The sequence below is a fragment of the Egretta garzetta genome, unplaced genomic scaffold (genome assembly GCF_000687185.1).
Source record: "Egretta garzetta isolate BGI_Z169 unplaced genomic scaffold, ASM68718v1 scaffold258, whole genome shotgun sequence".
NCBI classification, from domain to species: domain Eukaryota; kingdom Metazoa; phylum Chordata; class Aves; order Pelecaniformes; family Ardeidae; genus Egretta; species Egretta garzetta.
Window position 1 is genome coordinate 1,767,376 of NW_009260413.1, and position 14,718 is coordinate 1,782,093.

At 39.3% G+C, this 14,718-nt stretch overlaps 1 protein-coding gene across 1 annotated transcript in view; it reads right to left on the reverse strand.

Annotated features, from left to right (window-relative positions):
* The window catches only part of ZNF827 (zinc finger protein 827), a 79,376-nt gene that overhangs the window by 17,538 nt on the left and 47,120 nt on the right, over positions 1 to 14,718 (reverse strand). The window contains exon 8 of the mRNA XM_035899193.1: positions 11,255 to 11,358. Within this exon, the coding sequence (XP_035755086.1) occupies positions 11,255 to 11,358 (104 nt within the window). The remainder of the gene's footprint in view (positions 1 to 11,254; positions 11,359 to 14,718) is intronic.

The window sequence follows — 14,718 nt, forward strand, 5'->3', positions numbered from 1 at the left end:
TCCTGCTGTATGCAAAGCAAAGCCCTGAGCTGTGAATTTACTGTCCAAAAAGTAGTCATCATGGAAGAGCCCCTGTAGCTTGCAGCACGGGCTCCAGGAGTTCTTCAATCATTCACAGTTAGCACAGCAAAGAGGTCAGTTTGGTTTTACGACTATAGAACAAGTAATGCAATACAGTCCAGATGGAAAACCGTTAATTTTTTTCACTGAAGAAGCTGCAAGAAAGGGATAGGAAGCACCAACAAATCTGCTCCCCCCCCCAAGTGTTTTTAAAAGCTTACCCGATCATTATTGGCCAAGAGAACAATCAGTCCTTTCAGTAGCTCCTTCATCATAACTTTACTTTTTTTGCTTGTTCAGAAATAATAGCTATTGTAAATAAAAGTTAAATTCTGCATGTATTGCCAGAGAAAAAACTGATAATGTGTTCTCTGTTGTCTTTGCACAATATATTTTATTTTAGTGTAATGCTAGAATATCCTCCTGAAAATATCTTCATGGTAACTGTAAGATGTGCCATAATGAATTTACATAAGCTCTCTAGAATTCACTCCCAAGCAGGTGGCCCTCACATTTAGCTCAACCATTTACCCTGCTTGTAACATTTATTTTGGGTGCTACAACACTGAGTTCATATGAACTTATGAAAGTATAATTTGCTCCTATTGTTATTTTTAAACCACAATTAATTAATTTCCATAATGCCAATAGGTTTCTACACTTCTAATTTCTTTCCTACAATTCTGCTTTAAGACACACTTCCTAAGAAACCCTTTTAAAAATCACCAGAGATACTGGCGCACATTTAGGGACATTAAGTTGTATGTACAGATTTTCCTTTTTTTCTTTTGTTTTTGTCACTGTGCCCATTTCTACTTGCAAGTCCACCTGAAATAGGGGCTTTTCTTTCATAGAGAGAAGGTAATAAAACATTTAGGGCACTTTGCAGAGGCTAACACTGGTACTCCCCATCCAGAATTCAGATACAAATAAAGACAAATTTGCCTTTAGACCATTTTTCTTTTCAGCCTTCTGCATCCTTTTCAGGGAGACAAAAGCTGCTGAACTTGAGAAACCATAAGCTGGTGACCAGAAACCTCAGTGGGGGAATGCAGAATAAAGCCCCAAATGCAGATGGAGTCCGTCTTCCTGAGCTGACTGAATTAATGCAAAGGAGTCCAAAGTAGACGAAAGTGTGAATATTCGGCCAGATCCACCTTCCCATGTTTCAACAAGCTGCCAGGGAAAGGCACCACCCTTCATAGTACCTGGTTGCTGCTGTAAAAGAAAACGTTCTTACTGCTTTTATTGCAGATTCCCCAAGTGATAAGCAGTGAATCTGCCATTTCCTTGAAGCACGCAATTCATTCTTTTAAGAGATTTACCTCTCTCCTTGCTCTCTCTCTTACCATAAGCCCGTGCATCTACCTGCAAACCATCCTCTCCTTCCTTCTGCACTCTCTCCCACCTGCCTTCCACTCAGGTGGCATTTACAGGGCATTCGCTAGTCAGCACCACGGTTGCCCCAAACTCAACTAAAACACCCAGCAACCAGTAGAGCAAATTTGTGCCCTGATTGAAATCGTGCTGTAGAAGAAAAACAACTTCTCAGCTTTGCTTAGATTATTTCTAAACAATGGCCTTATATATATATATATATACATGCACACATAGAGTTGTCCAAATAGCCTGATAAATTTTGTATTTAATTTATTCTTAGGCAGACAAATATTATAGAAGACGGCCTTGTACAAGATAAGACAGGTGAGGACTGGAGAGTCCCAAGGTAACTCTAAAAAGAAATGTCAGGAATGATGTGTTCCAATTCCTTTTGCAGAGTGAGAAAAGTCACTTTAAAACCTGTTTTTCTATTTCATGTTGAGCTTGTATTTGGAAAAGTTTCATATTCAGGAAACAGTCTGACTCAATGCTGATGTTCACTTTTACAAAAGATTCTGATATTAAGAAAGACAAAAGAGGATATCAAACTAGAGATGGGTTTGAATAAGATGCAGAGTCTAAAACACAGCATGCTGAGTATTTATAAACCAAAAGCCTCATCTATCAAGTCTCTTGCAAGAGGTTATTTAAGTGCCATTATAGCTTTACTACTGAATTTATCTCACAGAATGCGAGCCAGAAGGGACCTCAGGAGGCCATCTTGTCTCTCCCTCACCCGGGGACACACAGGCCACACACCAACCATGCCCATCAGTCCCGACAGGTGCTTGTCTGACTTATTTTTTTAAAAACCTTCCTGTGACGGAGGTTCCACAGCCTTCTGTGACAGTTGTGCCAGTGTAAAACCAGCCCAGTGCTGGGAAGTTTTACCTGGTGTTTAACTTAAATCTCCTCTGCTGTCATTTAAGTTTGTTATTCCTTATTCTGCTCACATGAATATAAGCAAAGTTTGTTCTTTTTCTCTCAAAGCTGTCATTTTACATATTTGGACACCATTATCATGAGTCCTCTCTTCTCCAGACTAAATAAACACAAATTCTTCAACCTTTACGCACAGCTCATGCTTTCTAAACCTCTGACCACCGCTGTCCTCCACATAGTTCTTGGATTACAGAGCCCAAAACTGAATTCAGGGCTCCAGCTGTAGAGCAGAATTACCACATGTGCCTTACAGACAACATTCCCAACAGCCCGATGTTTGCCCTTTCTGCAATGCATACAATGTCAGCTCTACACACAGTGTCTGACCAAGACTAATCCAGATCCCTCCCTTAAGTTGCACTGCCTGGGCATTCATCCCTCCCCTTTCTTTGTGGCACTCATCATTCCCCCAGACACAGAATTTGCTGTTCTTTTCCAGACTGCTTCTTCAATTCCTCAAGATAAGGCTGAACTCAAATTCTGTCCTCTGAAGTGCACCTCCAAGCACAGTGTCACCAGGACAGTTAATAAACACACTTTCTCTTCCATCATCCATGACATTAATAAATTAATACCAGAGCAAGCACAGACCCTTGCAGAACTGCACGTGGTCCCTGGGGTTTGACAGCTACATTTAACCACTTCATTATAGTTGTACCTACTCTCGGTTTCCCTGCTTACTATGAGTATGTTGTGGAAGGCAGCACCAAAAGCCTCACTCAGCTCAAGAGGTCAAGCTTCTTTAAGGGCCTGGCAACACCTATTGTTAGGCTTCTTTCCATACAAATCTCCAAGCTGGTTACAGTTGTCCTTCCTGAAGCCAACTGATGTTACTTTGCTGTTTTCCCTTTTTCCTTTCCCAAAAACCACAATCTATCACTTCATGGTCATTCTTCACCAAGTTGCCTTCTGTCACCTGCATCAAAACATAGGTCCCAAAAACTTGCCGGACAGCCTTGTGTTGTCCTGAATTCACTTGCCAGCAGAAGACAAGGTAGGCAAAATCCCACATTTTTCATTCTGTAGGTTGGATGAGCGCAGCTGCTCAGGAAGCTGTTCTCAAATTTGACCACCACTTGTGTTACATATTTATTTAAAAATATTGATAGCAGCAATTGTTTTACTTTTTAAAAAATTGCTTGCTATTGAATAACTATTAGAGGCTCAGAAAACATATAAAAAAATTGTAAGAGATGGCAAAACCTCCCCTATTTGAAAGGGTAAAAAACCCAATTGCTAAGTTTTATTTTTCCATGTGGGATGAAACAGTTACCTTTGGCCATTTGATGTTGGTGATATTTCTTAACGGCTTGTGGTTTACTGAGTTTAATGAATGGGGTCTAGTTTGGGTTCATTCTGAATGAAACCACTTCTGGTTTTTGTTCTGAGTGAAATTACTTTGTTCTTCTGCCCTTTTTCATGAGGTTGATCCTGCTTTAGGAGGAACAAACATAAAAGGGAAATGAAATAAAAATAAATATTTTTGTCTGCATGAGAAGACTGCACAGTATTAAAGGGGAAAAAAATATCCTGTATAAAAGCAGCCCATAATAAAAAAAGGATCACAAATTTTCAGATACGTGTCAAGTTCTTTCAAGACAGTCATTAGACATGGACACGAATGTGTATCTTTCTGTTTGTCTACTTTAATTAACGCCTTTCAGCTTGAATATCCAGTAAATAATTGGCAAAATAATCAGGGCAATGACTTCACAAAGAAAAGAAGTGAACTCTGTATGCCCACAACAATTCATGCAGAGTCCTGCTATTTAGCATGCGTTGTATTGAGAGAGGGACTGGCCAGTTTGCCAGGAGTTTCATGTGTTCCTCAGAAGGATCTGATCACATTCCCCTTAGTTGCTGCGGGAATGGCCAATAAATACCGATTGTTGAGAAAAATGAAAACCTGTGCAACTGTGCACATGCTGCAGACTTCACTTGTCCTATTTTAACCAAAGAACGCACTGTGCATGTTTGAGCAAGAGGTGATTTGCTCATTTGAAATAGTCTGTTCTGCATAATAACATTTTCAGTTCTGAAAGGGACTTTGTTAGTTATGAAGACTGCTGCTATGTGGCTGCTCAGGACATAGTCACTATTACCGTATCACAGACTGCAACACACATGCACGAGATGCAAGCCTGCTTGGCAGCAGACCCAGAAAAAGCTGCAAGGGAAATGTAATGCTGTAATCAGTTGCAGCCGTGTTGGTTACAATCCCATTAAATGAACCAGAAATTTGGAACCCTTTACTCGATGACTGTAGTGCAAAATGGTTGTCAAGGCAGCTAGGTGCATAGCGAAAGAAGGCTGCACCCAGGCAGACGATCATCGGAATCTGAAGACAGGATGCGAGAGATAAAAAACATGCTATAGCCAGAAACACTGTCACACAGTTTAGCACTGAATTATGTTGAACAAATTCTGCAAAATCTGTCTTGCTTTGGAGAGCTATGCCAAGCACAGCCCACTTCTATAGCAGTCCAACTATCTCACCTTCCTAGAATCACTTTCCACAACTTGTCAGCTATCTGTCTCTTGCTATCAGACTTCAGAGAGCAACCGCGATGGCTGACAGTCCCTAACCTTCCAGAGCGGGCAAAGACGGGGAGTGTACACCAGTCAACGCGTACCCCAAAGACATTCTTTTTGTGTGAAGAATGAAAGTAAAATTGTTCTAATTAACTCCATGGGTACATAGTTGGGAAGCTGCACAAGGGCAATTTAAATGCCAACATTTCATCACTGATCACTTCAGCAAAAATCCTCAGGGCTTATGCATTTCACAGTCCCCTAAGGCCAAAGGACATTTTCCAGGGTGACAGAAGTGCCAACAGTCCCCTCCACAGAAATCAAACCCTCAAGCTGTCCCTTCATTTCTGTAGCACACTTACAGTGGTCTCAGGGACAATGAGTTGAGTTAAAAGTAGGAAGTCTGGCAGCAGGCTAAAAGAGACAAGAAGGAAAACTGTCACTGGCAACTTGTGAAGAAGTAGAAACTATAATCGGATTCACTCTAACCTCATATTCAATTTACTAAAGTACTGACTTTCTTAACAAACCTAGTGGTGACCCAAAATTCAGAGCTGGTTGCCGTAGATGGCTGCAGAAGTTTAGTCTGCTGCAGAGCACAGAAGACCAGAATCAAGCACAAATACTGCCAGAAAATAGTTGATATGAGCGAGCACGCCTGCAGGTTGAACCAAAAGAGCTCTTGCTATCTACTTTCTAGATGCTTTAAGCCACACAAAATTACAACATCAAGAAGTATACCTTAAAGTGTTTTTAAAAAGGGATTAGGAAGGAATACACATGCAAAATACTTCATACTAAAGAATGTGGTACCTGTGCAACATGAACAGCTTGATTATTTATCACATTCAGGTTAAAACTCTAAACCCCCAGGAAGTATTTTTCAACTACAGTCGCAGAAGAAAGTCAGCAAGATTAAGTGTGGTCACAGCCATGTCAATCTCACACAAATGCTGAAATTTTACATGGCCAAAAGATATGGCCTTGACTTCACCCTGATCACATCCCAACGTTCCCACAAATCAGGAAATTCTCCCCAAAATTTCCCCCAAATTAGGAAAAAAAGGAGATTAGTTCACTACTTCCCCTGATCTGTCTTACAATGTGGCCATACTAAAATGTTAGTACTGTTGTATTGGAGAATGTGCAAAGATGAGGCCCAGGGAGCAGGCAGATTTTCCCCTTCAAATATATTAAAGTTACAGTGAAATTACTGGTTTAGAGAAAAGAAGGAGGGTGTGAGCAATAACAGGAGAAACGTGTACATCTCCGGAACAGTCCTGTAATTCCAAACATACAGGAACCTTTCTTACGCATATTACTTTAGTTCAATAAACATAAATATGGGATAATGTCACTAATTACATCATCAATAAAAATACAACTGACAGTACCAAAATCCAAAATTTTTGCACTATGTTTCCAATTTTCTAATGAACTAAGTATCATGCTACTGATTCAATATTGGCTTCTGGACATTTCTGAAGAGGAGGCATGGCCTATCTGTCATCTTACAGGTCAGTAAAGAGCATGGAGACACAGTGCCAGAAGAAGCTCTGATGCATTTTCAAAAAGCTACCTGAGGACAGAAGCTTTATTGGCTTTATTTCATTGAAATAAATAACACTGGTAAATTTAGCTCTGGCACCAATGGACAAAATTAAAAAAGCCAGGGCTATTCACAGACTACAGCTTCCCAAAACCTACATCCTCCAGTTCCAAAAGTCTATTTTAGCCATATGAAATTCACTTACCACAATAAAAATTACAGTTTTGCAAGAAGTAAAAAATTTTCACGAAATGATGGATTTATTTTTTTTTTAAATTTAATGCTCTACAGATAAGATTGTTTCAATATTTGGCACTGTCTATGTAAATGAAAGAGAACACCAGGTCCTTGGTCAACAGGAGAGAAAATAATGAAATATTATTATACTACACACAGATTTACATGGAGAAAAAATACTCCCAAAAAACATAGCTGGAGTCTTAGCCAATATTAATGAACTGACCAGAAGAGGAATAGGGAATATCACTCATCTGGATTTCATGAAGGCAGGTTTGATTTACAGAATGAGTCAGGGAGATAGTGGAAAACTATTAAAACACATTAAAGATTGGCTAAGGGTCAAGAACACCAGCGTAAGATCAAGTTCTTAATTTATCTAGCAATCTGGGCTGAACTATATAGTCTGACATAAAACTAAAGTCTGTTCTGTCAAAAGAAAAGCCTTATAAAACAGAAGATTAAAATGTCCTTTTAAAGCAGCTGTTTGAAATGAAAATTTTAATTTTTTCTCCCTACCTTTTGCTAGGCCAAAAAAGGTCATTTTGGTATTGTTACAGGGGAAAGCTGAAATTATTGAATTGTTTTGGATATGACTTTGTATTAGATATGACTTTGAAACTCTGGTAATTTTTGAGCTACATGTGTTTGATTGATGTGGACATCATTATTATTTCATTTTGTTTCCATTTTTGAGTAAAAATGAGCTTATTAGGACAGTAACAGTAACACAAAAAAGCATAATGTAACTACAACTAACTCTGTATGGTTATTAATGTACAATATACCCTAAAAAGGAAGGGAAGTAGTTCCCCAAATCTATCCAATACTTTTGAACCAGGTACTATAGCAAACTATTTTCTTCCCTTCTCAGAATATTAAGAATTCACGACAGATTATCAGGGAATTACCATGACTTCTGCCGGGCTGTTGAGTCCCCTTCAGACAGCTGTTGGAGATTTCATTGTCGTTTCCTTGGGTACCAGGACTTAAAAGCTGCTGCATGCGAATCACTTCTGCCTGTGATACTGCTGCTAATCAGGATTACTTCACCTTTATTGCAGGCCAAATCCATCGCTATGTCATTATTTATTTAGGTTTTTTTTTTTCTCCAGCAAATGCCCTGATCAGTGCATTGCTCTCACACATCTTTTAATACATCTTTCCTAATTATTTCATACTTCTTGGGGATCTTATATACTCAATGCCCTACAAAGAGTGCTCTTCCTCTTAAAAACCTGATCTTGCAATTTTCTTATGAACTAACCACAAAGAGAAGAGAAGTGATTGGCACTGAGGAGGCCACTAAGCTCAAGTCTCAAGGACTGAACTTTGGACCAACCACACCTAAAAATCTTCTTTAATAGCCTTCAACACAAAAACCCCCAGCATTGCATTAATGAAAGCAATATCATCAATATGCAGAAATTTCAGAGTACTAAAGAAATGATCTTGAGAGCTAGAGCAACAAGTGAAACAATTCAAATTACAGGGTCATAAGCCTAGAAAGTAGGAACAAGAATTTCTGTTGCATGCTGAAATCATCAGCTGAAATTGTAAAGGAAAAGAAAAACATGTTACTATTTGATCAGCAAATGAACTGACAGTCATCAGCATATTTTAGTTACAAAGACTGTGATTAATCAGGAGAGGCATTTCCAATATATATATATATATAAGAATGCATGCCACTGAAAAAGTCATTGGTAAGGCCTCCTGTAAAATAGCATATATCATTCTGACTACTCATATTTGCAGAAATTAATTTCCCTAACAAAGGCAGAAAAAGGCTATGATGTCGGTGACAAAATGGAAACCCTATCATACTAAAAGAGACGAAAAGATGTTGGCTGGCTTGCTTTTCCAAAATGAAGACAGGATTAGGGGGATGTAAGATGGCACATCAGATGGTGAACATCACGAGGGAGAATTATCAAAGTTGAAGGACAGCATTGGTGAAAGAACAAAAGTAGAACTTGCTGTGAATTAATTGAGGCTGAAAAGAGAGTGGTCCCAGCCCTTCAAAGGGGTGAGCTTCTGAAACAGTGTCCTCATACAAATAATAAGGACGACAGGTTTAAGATGGATCTTGGTAATGAATGAGATTACATAATGTTGTTACCTATTATAGAAAAGAATTGAATTTGACATATGAGATATCTTACTCTCCAATGTTCCTGTCACTTTTCCCAATTCCTCTGCAGCTAGGGTGCCAAGAAGTCTGCAGACAGAAAGTTGGCAGGAGTCTAGGGATACAACCGCCCATATTGGTGCTCTCTTGGAAAGAAGCACTAGGTACATGGGGCTCCACCAAGGCCACCCAGACCAAACAGCAGTGAAGGATTCCTCATGCCACTCTGCCTGCCTGAGTCAGGCCTGGTTGCAGAGAGCCAGCACAGAGCAGCAAGCAGCTCAGACCCCACGCTTCTTCATCAGCTTCTGCTAACTGTGGCAACAGTGGCAGAGAGTCACATTTTTGGATACAGGCACTGCTTAATGAACACTCTTGGCCATTAGCAGTTAATCCTCTTGGATTTTAGTTGATGACTTGAAGATGACTGGGAATTTTCTGTCATTTTCTTATGCTGTTCTTTTCTACTTCTAACTGTCCTGTTTCAGGGATGAAGTAACACAAAACAAATCTCAAGTGAAGGCATACATACCATTTATCCATGGGACACCACATACACATTTCCACAGCATTTGCTGTTACATCCTGTTGACCTTTACAATGGTCTGTTACTGTTCCTTTATGCTACTCTCTGCAGGGATAAAGTTTCTTCTGAGCTATCCGTAGCACTACATAGACTATTTCTTCTTGCAAGGCTGCAACTAGTAGGAAATCTACCTGTGGGTATTCTGCTGTACTTTTACATGGATATCACATTTGAAATTGATTAAAAATTTAAATCGCATTCCTGGTGCTACTGTGAAGTTACACTTCAGGTCCAAGAATTTATTATGAAGCCGAGAAAAATCAACATATTTGGAATGATAGGGTTGTTCCAAAAATAAAAAAGAAACTGGCATTTCTGATTTTTAGTATACATGCTGCTATTACATATCAGAGTCTTACAATCATGGGGCAATATGTATGGACCTATCAAGGTAATAGCTATATTTCATAAGGCAGGATATGGGGCAGCATAAACATACAAATCCCAGTTCCTCAGAAGCCATTCTAACACTCCAGGATGTCCTAACCAATAGATACTTTACATCTTTTAAGCAGAAGATTAAACATGTCACGAAAACCCATCCACAATTTTAGTGGCCTCACTTAAAATGAAGTCGCCTTACAGAGAATTAAAATTCTTATACATTCATCTTGGTATGATGTAAGAGTATTGCTGCTAGAGGCCATGTCCTCTGAGGTATTGAGCACTGCCTGAGTAGTTTAAGAGTTCTTGTCTTTCATCTGGGTATATGAATATTCCATGTAATGCCAAGGTCAAAAGCCAGGATTGAAGCACTAACCTGGTTTACATTTTAATACTTAAAAGCACCACACCTGATCTGGTTCTCCCAGCCCCGAGCTACAAAATCCACTACTTCCTTGCAAAAGTACAGCTGAGGCTAGCCTGAAGACCCTTGTCTTTATGCTACAAATTTTCTTCTTTTTCCTGCTATGCATATTTACCCTTAGACAACATCTAGCTCTTAACCTCATCTGCCACTTCACAAGCTGTCAAATGACTATTCAAGCATTAAAAAAATGAAGCGTCTGTTAAGTTGTAAATTAAATGACAGTCTATAGCTGAAAATTAGCAGTAACGTGCCCAAAACTTTATTGATTGCTATGAAAAGGTGAATAACCCCGCCTACGGCTAGCTGTGTAATTACTGACCTGTAGAACCCAAGAGCTATTAATTTAAGAACAGATAGCAGTGAACTAGCAAACGAGTTATTTTGCAACAGGACAGTAAAGGCACGTATCAAGTTTTTGCATGTATTCAGTGCCACCTTGAATAGTGTTGTTACATGCTGTGTTTTCCATTTTAATGCAGCATATAACCCAAACTACATCTGGATATAAAATGCCCGTCAACTAGTTCAGAGGATCAGTGGGAATGTACCCACAGATACCGAGGCCTTTCAGTACATTTTAGGAACTCCCCATCCTTCCAAAAAGTTTTCTAAATTACTGTTAAAGGCAGGAAAATTGTATTGCCAAGCTCAGCTATTCTGATACACGTACTCTGTACTCTGAGAGATGGAGACAGAAATGGCCAGTAACAGGAGAACAGCAGACAGTAATCTGACACCAGTAAAGTTCCTTTACATATGGGAGACACACGCACACAAAAACCCCACCTCTGTTAATACTCCCGAGATAGATCTGTTATAGATTCACGGAAATAGTAGCTTAAGGACTATTAACACAAATGCTTCAGCAACATTTAACTATTTTTTTTTTTTCTTCTCAATAATAAGCACTTATTGTGACAAAGCAAATTGACATTTTAAGAGCATTGGTCAGGTGGTGGAGTTTATAGTAAGAAAACTTTAAAGAGAAATATTAACTGGAAGTAATGAAAGGAAAAGGTATCTGACCTGGTGCAGATGTCCTTCCATGAAGGGTAGTTTCATTAGGCAGGAGATCTTTTGAGTTGGAAGTGAAAGGTGATTGTCTAAACGTGTCTTCAGAAAAGAAAGGGCTATAGGAAAAAATAAGATGTCTTTTTGTAAACAAAATAGCAGTTAATGGAAGTAGTAAATGTGATTTTTGACCCATCCATCTTAATATTATAACAAATACCATCTTGTTAAAAGCCCTGTTTCATTTACAGAATTCATGCTGAAAGATATGCAGACCGTGAGGCAAGGTGTGGAGAAGCAGCATGCTTTGGTAAAATTGCATCGCAGAGTGAAAACTGAAAGCCCCAAAAGGCTTTTAACTACATTTCAACATCTCAGATTTGCTATATCACAATACAATATGGGTCATTAAAATTCATGCTTCAAAAATCTGTATTCAACTGTCATATCTGGAGAGAGCAATCAGGAAAGGTGGAAAATATTATTATTTAATAATCTGAGGTATATAGTAATTATTTCTAAAACAGAACTTATCAAATTTTAGGTTAAGATGCTGAATAGTTCTCTTCTGAGATGGTGTTCCATGAATGAAATTAAATCCATGAGTTTGATTTTTAAAGCAATTCATATAAGTTAACTGAATGGTTACTTCCCAAGGAGTATTAAGTGCAAAAATCATCCGCTACTTGACTCCAAAAACCAAAGCATGCTTTCGTTTTAATTAACAGGCAGTGAAAAGTCAATTGCAATAGTGAATTGGCATTACTATTAAAGTATTTTGTTTTCTGCTCAATTAAAGATCATAACAGAAAGAAGCATTCCTTGCCTACAGTACAGACAGACATCAGTAAGTAGTACATCAAAAAATTAAAAATGGAAAAGGACATGCTTTCTTGGAAAACTGTTTTCTAGGGCAGTGTATTCCATCTGCATGCAAACTATCAGTTTCTTCTAAGCAAAATGAGAATTACACTAAATCTGAACTCTCGCATATTGAGAATCATTAACAGGCTAGTGTATAGCAGGAGTTTGGAGGCCAGCTCATTTCTGCAGCCTGTTCTTATTCAGTAATTAAGTCCAAGAACCTTTTCAGGATAAGGAACATAGTATGAGGTCTTACAAAGCATTGCACAGCAGGTAGTCCAGACCCAGAAAGTATGTGCCAGCAGCATCAACCAAGTTGACCCTACCAGTCCAGATACCCAAGGTGTCAATCTAAACAACAGCCCTCACATAAAAGTTTTCCCTCATACAGTTTTTCTGCAGTGAGTGAACAAGATGTTCTCCACTGAGTCACTTGTATTCTTAGTCAGATCTCTTCTGCCTTTGGGAATCTTGTTGATAATTAGTTAACTTGATCATGTAACACTTTTGGAAATCACGTTATTTACTTTCTCATTAAGGTTTGTGGCCATTATTTATTTTGTGTTGTTCCATATGTGACAGTGAACAGGATACTTTGGTATTTCTACAAATGTTTGAACATAACCATAAACCCAGTCAACATTAGGTTGTGCTGAAGGGTAGGGCATGATGCTGCCCCAAACCCGAACAGTTCAATGTATGCAGATAGCTGAACAATGCGTAATACTCCAGAAATCAAGTGATCAGGATAAAGCAAAACAGCTCCAGCCCACATGTGCAAAACTTAACTTTTTCAAGACTCACACTCCTGCTCAGGGGTGACTTAATATAAAACAGACTGACGCTGTACAAAAACATGGCATCGTTTATTGCAACATTCCTCTCACTGGTTTAATAATGATTTGAAAGAAAAACACCAATAAAAAAAGTTTTATTACTGTTGTAACTCTTCAAAATCTTGTAATCCGCTCAGGTTTCCATGTTGGCCTGCCTGCTTATGCCTTAGATTCAGTCACTGGGACACTGCTCATTGCTGCTTCTAAGCAAAATGGATGATGCAGAGCTTATCTATTTCAGGCTAGGCCCATCATGAGCAGGTTGCTGTTGAAGACTGCATCGTGTTGTGTCCCAAGGATTTCCTGCCATCAGCCTCTGGTGAATTACAGAACCATCCTTGGATACCTCTTTTCTGCCTTCCTCTAGAACGGCAGCTGAGTCTCTTCAGTGTTGGCCTTATCATTATTTTTATTTCGGCAGATACGTCCTCCAATTCCCAGTGCCAAATATGGAGGGAGGAGCTCCTGCTTCATAGTAAGAAGCTACATAAATTGTTCTCAATCACTGCACAAAGTCCCTTCTGATGAAGATTAGGCTTTAGCATTTTTTTTTTCTGGCTGCACTTCTCCAGTTTTACAGCTACAGAGTTCTCTAGATGAAAGAAACTTATCTTGGCATCTTATGCTGGCGTACTCACTTCCAGATCATTTGCTTCTCCACTTTCTGTCTTCATATCACAGATGGCAGGCTCTACCATCTCACTCAGCCATTGAACTGTGAGGAATCCTTGCCAGTTTCGGCTGCTTAAGCAAAGTCATATGGAAGTACATGCTCGCAAAGTCCAGGAATACTCACAGGAGGAATAGCAACAGATAGGCGACAATTAGAAATGTTAATATCAAATAAGACAGCAAAAAGTGCTTGTGTACCCCATCTTGCTGGGCTTTGCCGATTTAAGACTTTCACCAATGATACAGCTTAATCTCTCTGCTCCCCACCTACTCACAGGTGGACAACGCTGACCTCACCTTGGCTCTCTGCAGCTGCAGCAAACTTCACATAACAACTGTGATCCAAATGCCTTTCTGTCATTACTCCAGATGTAGGTTGGTGAGCCAAACTGCAACACCACGCATTTTCTTAATGCGGTCTGAGTGCCTCTATCCTCCACTGGCTGCTCCATCACATTCTATTTTTCAGAAGGCATCGTACCCTTATCAGTAAAGACTTCCAGCTGTTTGTTTGATTTTGGGTGGGGTTTTTTGGCACAGTCTTTCAAGTCAATCTGTTTGACCTCACAGGATTTAGTAGACTGACTCACTTCCCCTTAAGCAGCTCTTCTCATTCATGTCTTCTTCTGTTGATAGATAGGTAAGATAAGAAAAGCACCCAGAAGAACTGAATCAGGCATTCAGCATTTCATGCCCTGATGGGTAGCAGCCATCATCAAGACTTCTCAGTAAAAGTCAGTGCAAGTTTGACAACAGCCAACTGTGCTACCCTCTTAAAAGTTGGCAGCCAGAAGAAGGGGAAGTTATCTTTGAACTGTCCTCAACCTTTCCAGTTTGAATTATCTTTGATAGATCCAAAAGTAGCTCTGGATTCTCACACCAGTCCTGCTGGTAACATCACGAGACACTGAAATCTATTTTCAACTGACTATTTGTCACCCCCTCCCTGCAATGCACACTGGATGGTTAATGAGTAGTTGGACAATATGTGCATTTATCTCCATATGTATCTCTTAGGCTTATGCTTTTTAAGTAGTCATGGGAAGGATAAGCGGGCTGCATATCCCACAAATTCCCAAATTAGCAAATATGGGAATCATTCATAGT